General features: G+C 42.2%; 1 protein-coding gene and 1 non-coding gene across 3 annotated transcripts in view; both read left to right on the top strand.

Annotated features, from left to right (window-relative positions):
* The first annotated feature begins 200 nt into the window (after positions 1-200).
* LOC137487806 (uncharacterized) overlaps positions 201-8,604 on the top strand; it is a 23,579-nt gene continuing 15,175 nt past the window's right edge. The window contains exons 1-3 of one of the 2 annotated variants that reach the window (XM_068213819.2): positions 201-510; positions 2,064-2,145; positions 2,282-3,384. In XM_068213819.2, the coding sequence (XP_068069920.1) occupies positions 344-510; positions 2,064-2,145; positions 2,282-2,482 (450 nt within the window). In that variant the 5' untranslated portion in view covers positions 201-343 and the 3' untranslated portion in view covers positions 2,483-3,384. Of the gene's footprint in view, positions 511-2,063; positions 2,146-2,281; positions 3,385-8,604 lie in introns of those variants that run through there. The other variant, XM_068213823.2, reaches the window with a different exon arrangement.
* dre-mir-137-1 (microRNA 137-1) lies at positions 2,422-2,506 on the top strand. The gene has a single exon (NR_030086.1). It is a non-coding gene; the product is annotated as a microRNA 137-1 (primary transcript).

The following is an 8,604-nucleotide window of genomic DNA, read 5'->3' as shown; positions in this document are numbered from 1 at the left end:
TTAGTCTCTCTCTCTTTCTCTTTCTCTCTCGGCTTTGCGTTCTCCATGTCCATCCCTCCTTAGATCGAAAGATAGACGGATCTTTCCTCGCTGAGCCCTGTGGTTGGGTATTTTAGGTGTTCCTCCCTCTCCCCTCTCTCTCTCTTTCTCTCCCTCTCTCTCTTTCAGTATCTTATCCTTACAGCCACATACTCACTCTCAGTCTGTTCCTCTCTCCCACTCCTGCTTTCCCTCCCACTCTCTCTGTAACTCCCTCGCTCTTCTCATCCTCCTGTGACTTAGTTTGCTGTGCGCAACAACTGGCAGAGCTCTCTGCTGTTCTCCGGCAAGCGTGGTCTTTGGCATGGGAGGGGATCCTGCACGTCGTTTGGGCACATGGTCTTACGGCAGGGACAGAAGGAACCTGGAGGAACAGAAGAGAGGCATCCTATGCCTTCCCCATCACTGCCGGCTCATGGCAGCGGACGAATGGGCGGCTTTGTGTTCAGCGGGTGCTGAGAGATCTCTAGGGTAAGCCTGCTTCAGTGGAGTAAGGATTTGTGCCTGTCTTTTTTCTTTTTCTTGCCACTACTTTTGTTCCTTTTGTGACTCGTCACAATATCGTGGGGGAAAGAAAGATTTGTTGCCGTGGGTATTGTGTGAGCTGATTGTCACTGTGCTGCAGATTTGTGTAATCGCGCTACTATCGGGGCGGTGGATATTTTTTTTTTCTTTTTCTTTTCCTGCTGGATTTGTCAACTGTGTTTGCCATATTAACATATTCATGGGATTCCTGCTCCTTCAATTAAATGGCAATCACTGGCAGGCAGCAGGAGCCCTGTGTCAGTGAGCCTCTGTAATGATGTGTGAGTGGAATGAAGAGGAGCTTCACGAGAGAGAGAGAGAGAGAGCGAGAGTGAGAGAGAAAGCTTTTTTTGTCTCTTCTGTCCACGTTTTGTCTTCTCTTTTCTTTCGTTTGTCCACCTCACGTCATGTTTCATTGTTTTGTTGTTCTGAAAAGCTCCAAAATGGAGGGAAAAGTCGCAAAAGGATTGGGACAGTCACTCTGACTCTTCATTCCGTGCACCTGCTGCAGGAAAACGCTTCTGGGTTAAGCATGAAGATAACGTGTGTCTGTGTGTGTTTTTTTTTTTTTTTCGCAATTATGGCCAGAAGATGTTATATCATGGGAGCCTGGCTGTATGCATGCTTATGGGGGCACGGGAGGGTGGTCTTTTAGCTTTGACAGGGCTGTCCAAACAAGATAAGAAGGGAGTTTGTTTTTTGACAAGCCTGTTGTGTCGAAGCAGAGGTTGTTCTGCTGTCACAGTGTCTCCAATGTGTTGTTTCTCTACTACGTGTGTGAATTCTGAGCTCAATTCTGTAAGCATCAGTGGATGGGTGTGTCTGAGTGTTTCGAGCATGTTAGATAGCCATAGTCCATGTTTACGCCATGTTTTTGAATACATTGTGTTGGCTTTACACTCCAAGTGTCATGGTGAATCACCATTGTTTGGTGCACGTTCTGTTAATGTGTGCGTTTAAATGCTATTTTTATTTTCTTCCTCCAATGCTCTGTGAGAAATGTTTCATGAAAGCTGTTGTAAACACATATTTCTCACATTCTGGCTTGGATAATCTTTAGATTATCATTATTTTATTTAAATGTTAAAGATTACAATCAGTAAGTGTGTATAAATGAATTCCACAAGGCAGGAAAAATACGTGTTCTGATGTCCACCTTTTCCACTTCCATTTGGGAGCTGCTGCACCCCTCAGAAAATGAGAGCCATAATAACAGTCATTGTTCCCCGTTTCTGACAGCCATCATTGCATTCCCTTTTTTCCCCCAAACGATCTGTAATTTGCTTCCCGCTGCTAATGGATTTTCTGTATGACTCCTCTTCTCTCTCTCTCTTACTCTCTCTCTCTATATTCCTCCCTGCCTGAATGTGTGTGATGAGCAAGTGAGACTTTGAAGGTGACAGTGTTTGACAGTGCAATTGCAACGCTAAAAAACCTATGGCGGAGAATCCATCAAGCCAACTTTTGTTTAATTCCTACCTCCTTTACATCGTTCCCAGATTTGGCCTGCGAGCACTTCCGCCCCCAGAGGCCGGGCTGGACCGAGGACAGGGCGCGAGCTCCGTGAGCACCCTCTCTCAGGTAAGATGATCCCCCTCACCATCTGTCTCTCCACATTACTAGTTAAACCCAGGAAGGGAAGCGCTTTTTTTATTTGTACATGCAATATCCACCCTCTCCTGCTACAAATGCAAAGTGTGTTCATTTCTGTCTGCAGATGCAACCTTTGACGGGGGCCTTGCCTTATGGTAAAGGGCATCTTCAATCAATTCCCCTAGAGAGAAAACTCTGTTTTGGCCTATGCCACTGTGGATGGCTGAAAGTCAGGCGAAGCCCCCCACCCCCTTTTTTTTCTGAGGCTCTCTTCGGTGACGGGTATTCTTGGGTGGATAATACGGCTCTCGTTGTTATTGCTTAAGAATACGCGTAGTTGAGGAGAGTCATTGTCGACTGTCTTCGGGGAGATAACCTCCACTGGTCCCGAAAAACCTTCTGGCTTTGCACTGTGGCCGTTTATGTAGCAACTAGACAGCTAATCACTCTTCACCGTGGTTTGTTTGATTTCTGCAACAGAAGACAGGCTGCTCTTGCTCTCTGTGTAGTGTCTCCACCTACATTGGCAAAGTGCTGCTTTATGTACTGCTGCAATTCAACAAGCAGCATTTTGCATTTCACACAACTTGTTTTTTTATTTATTTATGTATTTTTTTCCCCCTGTGCGCGCATGGAGAATGGCGTTTATTTGTGCTCTCTTCGGGGAGTGTTTTAGCGTACACATGCCTACTTGCCTGGCTGATAGGAATGCATTTACTGCTCTTTATTGTTAGTCCTGAGCACCAGCGGGAGCCCTGGACTGCATGGGGTGTTCACACAGATTGATTTTGAGATGGCATTACGCGTACAGTTTTCGCCATTCAGCTGACAGCAATGGGAGGCAAAATGTTCAGGGAATCTAAAGAGGCTTTGTTATGAAATGGGAGGGACTCATTCTAATTACAAAACGCAGCATAATATGAATGCGAACCAGGCTCGTAGCATCAGCTGGTTCATTCTGGACAAAAACAAATTGATTATTTTTTCTTCTCCTAGATAAAGACACACATACACATAATGTTCTTTTTCAAACCACTAATTACTTTTTAATGATGCGCTCAAATGTCTGAGTTAGCTTGTGCTGGTGAAAGCCTATGAGGCCTGTGGCATATGAAGATGGTCAGTGTTTGTTAAAGCTGTCATATCTATCTCTAAATTCCTATCTTAAACAAATGTTGTTTGCATTTGTAGCTTTATTAAAACTGAATGCAATTTCCTGCTCAAAAATGCTTGTTTTTTGTCTATATTTAAGGTTCATGTGGGTTAATATTTAATTTACACAAAACTGTTGTAAATGCATAGCTTGCTTCTTTAATTGCTTTAAAAAGGCCTGGAAGACATAAGCAAAATGTAAATTGGCTGCTACTCTGTTTTAGTCATATTAGCCAGAGAGCTAGTGAAAATAACTAGAGGCTTATTAGGAATGCTTATGAAAAGTCCCCAGCACCAGGAAAAAAAAGGTGTAATTATGTAATCTAGTGATGTATTAGTGATATTATACATATCACAGGGTTAAAACTAATCCGTTCTCAATGTATTATATTATATTATATTATATTATATTATATTATATTATATTATATTATATTATATTATATTATATTATATTAATCTAATTTATTATTGTAACATTTTCATTTCAGTGCCATGCTATACTATGTAATGCACACTCAACTTTTCTATTTCACACAAAATTAACATTTAGTGATTTTTTTTTTTTCAAACGTTGAATGTGCCTTTATCATAAAGTCATGGCAAATGTTGTTTCCGATGACAACTTGAAGTCTTAAATAAACTCTCTATTTTAAAAGAAAACTCCTGAATATTGTTATGAATTTGTCATGACTTGAGTGCGTTTACCCTGCTTCCCCGTTTTCTCTCTCTCTGTGTTAATAGCTTTCATACACCTGTATCCATGCAGGTGTTTTCCTCTTTATGATTACCTCTCCCACCCACTGAGCTAATTTCAGCCTTGGAGGAAAAAAAAGAGAAAGGACTAAATAATCCATGTTATTTTCGCTAGTTTACTAAATAATGACTTTCTTTCTTTTTCTTTTTCTTTCTTTCTTTCTTTCTTTCTTTCTTTCTCTCTCTCACATTAGTGGCGGTGTTAAGTATTGTGTAGAAAGGGTAGAATTCCAAATTCATTTTTCAGTCAGTTTTGAGACATTTACAGTACCAAGCTATCAACAGCCACATACTGTTGGAAAAAATAAATAAAAAGATGAGGAACCCAGGCCAGGAGACAAACGAGCAGAATTACTTTACTGAGACGTGTTGGTTAGCCTATAGCATCTTCAAAAAGTCTACAAGTCAGCAAGAGCCTACAGGAGTAACTTACAGTGACAAGAGTAGTTTGTAACAAGTCTGTACGTTTTTCACGTCCAATATCAAGCCTAATTTGAGACAGAGTTGTCCTGTCTATTATGTGTTTTAAGAGGGGGCAGAGTTTGTAGATGGAGACATAAAAAATGGGCCTAGATAGATGCATAGATCCTGAGGCTTAACCTGCCTTGACCAGATTATAAGTATCACCCAAGGACAAAGGCACAGTTGTTGGGACCCTGGCGTTTTCATTTGCATCACTTTTGGCCCATTTCCACTGAGTGGTACATTACGGTATGGTATGGGTCGGTATGGGTCACCTTTATCAGGCTTGCTGTTCACTGCCAAAAGGGTACCAACTTACAGTCTACGATATGTTACCAATTACAGAAAAACTACACACAGCATACATTTAGTCCTTATTTGGGTTCAAAAACAACACACAGCATATAGCCAACATTCTGTGCAAACCTCTCATCTGTATCTTTAATTTTCACCAGCACATGTAACCTCTGTTAGAAAGTAATTTCGTTATTCCAAGTTCATAATAGTCCAAAAGGTGATGATAATAATTAAACATGGCAGTTTGTTCATGTTTTAGGTCGCTAAAAGAATCATTTGCTCCTTTGTTTTTTTCCAGTTTCTCCTTTGTTTTTTTGCGCTTGACTCTTGCGTTTGTCCGCTTTGGAAAGAATCAGATGTCACAAGCACTTCAATAATCATGCACACGTTATTATCGTCAGAAGTTTGTTATTTCAAATATAGACATGCACTCCTCTCTGGAGAAAGTGACAAAAACATGGCAGATTTTGTTCTCCTTGGCTGTTGTGGCTGTTCATTAAGCCAACTACAAGGTCTGTTTGAGCTTGGTTCGACCATGGCTTATTATTATACGTAGATATTATTACGGCGTAATGTCTCTGCTGTGTATTTAAAAATGACGCTTACTTTGTTTTCATTCTCCTGCTTGTGCACGAGCTAGTCATGCTTCTCTGTAAACCAATATTGTTCAGCTGCGTGTCTAGCTCCGCCTTTTCGTACCCTTTTGCTGTGCTAGGTACCCTATTAAAAAGGTACCCAAAAAGTGGTACAGTACGGTTCGCTTTTTGGTTCCCTTTGACCAGTGCTTAATTTGTGAACAGATTGGTGTAATGGGTCCGGCATGCTACCCGAGGATGTAGAGGTGTTGCGCACGAAAGTGGAGAAAGGGATGGAGGGGGTAGCGGGGCGTTGGATAGCGGAGGGGTGTCGCTGATGTAAGTTACAAGCCAGCGCGGGGGTTGGTTGTCGCACACGAAAGTGAAGAGTGTTGGGGAGTCGTGGAACAAAGTGAAAGTGAACAGCGGACGGGGGAGGAGGGCAGGTAAGGAGGTGTATCGGTAAAATGAGGTGCAAATTAAGCCCTGCCTTTGACAGTGGAAATGGCCATAATATCATACCAAACTGTACCATACTGTACCACTCAGTGGAAATGAGCCATTTGGCACAGCCAGTGCTCAGAAAGCAAGAGGTTTTAATGCCTTACAAACCCTAGTTCTTAATGAAATGAGATAATTAAAAACCAAAGAATATAATTTTTCAGTTATATATAGATCATTGTTAATTTAGAACTAGATTATAAAAATGTTTTTTTCCACAATCCCCTCTGTCTTACTATAGTATTTTTGGGTATTTGAGATTAGAGCTGTGCAATTAATTGAAATCTAATCGCAATTGCAATTCGAAACCTTAAAATTAGCTAATCGCAGGAGGCTATGATATGAAATATATATTATTATATAATTTCCCCCACCCAGAGCAAATGCTTGACTGCCGTCTGTGTGTGACAGTTTTACTAGCCAACTGAGTGAGCACACTTTCGTTCTGCCCAATCACAATTGCACAACCAAACTATGCAAAAAGCCCACAATAAAATAAACAAACAGTAAAGTGCGGACAAGTGGGATGATGGCGTCTGCCATTTCAGAAGCATTAATATATGGACAACCAGCATCTAAAAAAGCACCACAGTTGGCTATATGAAGAGTGTCTTGCTAAAAAGTGAACTAAAAGTATTGCCAGTGACACTCAGTTTAGTAGCTAGCAACAGCAAAGTACAATTTCAGAGTTGTTTGCAGCTGTTGCATATGAAAACACATCATGAAGGCACCAGGAGATAACTAACGCCATTACTCACTACTGTTTGCTCTAGAGAAAAAAAATTGTGTTTAATTTCTGAATGATTATAAACAAATTTGAATAAAAGTTAGTTAATATCCCTTCAGTTTTAGCAGTAAAAAGCTACGATAGTTGAGCTGAAGCTTGACTACAAATTAAATCGCAAATCAAATCAAAATCGCAATATCTGTTTTAAAAATTTTAAAAATCAGATCATCGCACAGTCGTATTTGAGACCATTACTGAGAGGGGTAGTTCAAGTGCTTCAACACTCCAACACACTGCAGAGCTATAGGGGGAAAATCCCAACTCTTTCCAAATCAAAATGTGTCTTACAAGCATTTTACATAGTGGTGAATGCTCGTTTGCTTTCATCAGAAATAAGCTGACAGATTCATGCAACCCAAAATTCTGTGTAGGCTAGACTAAACAGACATTAGCACACACTCCAAAGACTCTGCATACTTGGCTGAGCTCGAAGCTCCACTATCAGCTCACCCATATGATATGAGAATGCAGTTCACGTGTGCGTGTGAGCGAGTGCTCTGTGTTTATATCCCTTATGGAGGCAGAGATGCTGTATATTTGGAAAACTCGGTCTGCGCCGCCCCCTTAAACCTCTCCTGGAAAGATCCTTGGCTTTTAGTAGGGTTGACAGATCAGTCAAAGTCCTGGGTCACAAGTGCTTGTAAAGTTGGATGGAGAAACTGGGGTCTTACGATTGTTTGCTCAAGGCTATTAGTCTGTTGTGGCGACTGAAAGCTCTTGACGAGGCCATTGCGGGCCTCATGGTCAAGTGGCTGCACTTAAAACATTTGAATACTCTGAAAGGGCCACGAAATTGTGTTTGGCCCATCTCTATCTCTCTGCGCCGCTCGCTCGCTCTCCCCTCCCCCTCCCTGTGCGCTCTCGTATAAGCTCTGACCTTTTGATACATAATCATCTCCTGGGGGCTGCACACAGAGCCTTTGTTTACTCCATCATCAGGACCACCTTCAGACAAGACCCCCCCTTCTCCTCCCGCAGTCCTCCTCTTCCCTCACCATGCAGGTCATATCTTTAATTATTCTGTGATAATTAGTCCAGCAGGGCATTTTCATCTGCATTGATATATGTGCGGTTCAGGCTAGGACGCTCGCTTTGTGAGTTTAAGAGCGGAGCGGAGGTGATCGGTATGCACGCCATCTGCCCTCCAATTGCCTTCGACGATTTCGCTGCGGAATAAATGGAGGCCTATCGGCACAAAACAAAATAAGCAAATCAATTATCTGCGCCGCTGCAGCTCTTTTACCGAGCACTACGCATTTTGCATGTGGCGTAAGAAACGATCTCACCTAACTGGTGCGAGATCGACTCCGACGTTTCATCACCGTTCTTCTATGCTAATAAAATAGCCACGCAATGTTGCTTTAACTGAACAAATGAAGATGTTGGACGGAATCAGCCTAGGTAGATTTTTGAGTCAAAGTGTGAAATAAAAATGACTCGACGAGGCAGTTCACTCAGCCGCCTTTGTTTCATCCTCGGAAAGATTGACACCGACGGGAATTCCAGATCAACAGTTGCCAGTTTTGTGTGCTTAGAGCTGACACATTGACACACATAGCAGTGCATCTCTCTGTTAAACAAATGGCTCGTTGAGCCGCGGCTGACTCCGAGATCAAATAAAAGCTTGCCTAAATCCTCTCAAGGAGGACAAACTCTGTTTCTGTCAGCAAGACGAGCGACTGTTGTATTCGCTGCTAATCAACTTTCACACTCGCGGTGCAGTAAGCACCCAAGCCGATCCATGCACCGTCGTCCTGAGAGCCACAAGAGCACGTGTGTGTTGCTATTGCAATGTTTTCGGGCCAGCTGTTGTGGGTCCAGATGCGCACGCCTTGCTCTTTTCTCACTTGTGCTTTATCACTCTGTCTGCCAGCAAAGAAAGTTTCGCAGATTGGTGTCGAACAGAACGCTGTGGCT

This window comes from Danio rerio, chromosome 2 (genome assembly GCF_049306965.1).
Source record: "Danio rerio strain Tuebingen ecotype United States chromosome 2, GRCz12tu, whole genome shotgun sequence".
Taxonomy (NCBI): Eukaryota; Metazoa; Chordata; class Actinopteri; order Cypriniformes; family Danionidae; genus Danio; species Danio rerio.
This window is presented reverse-complemented; position numbering and strand designations above follow the sequence as displayed.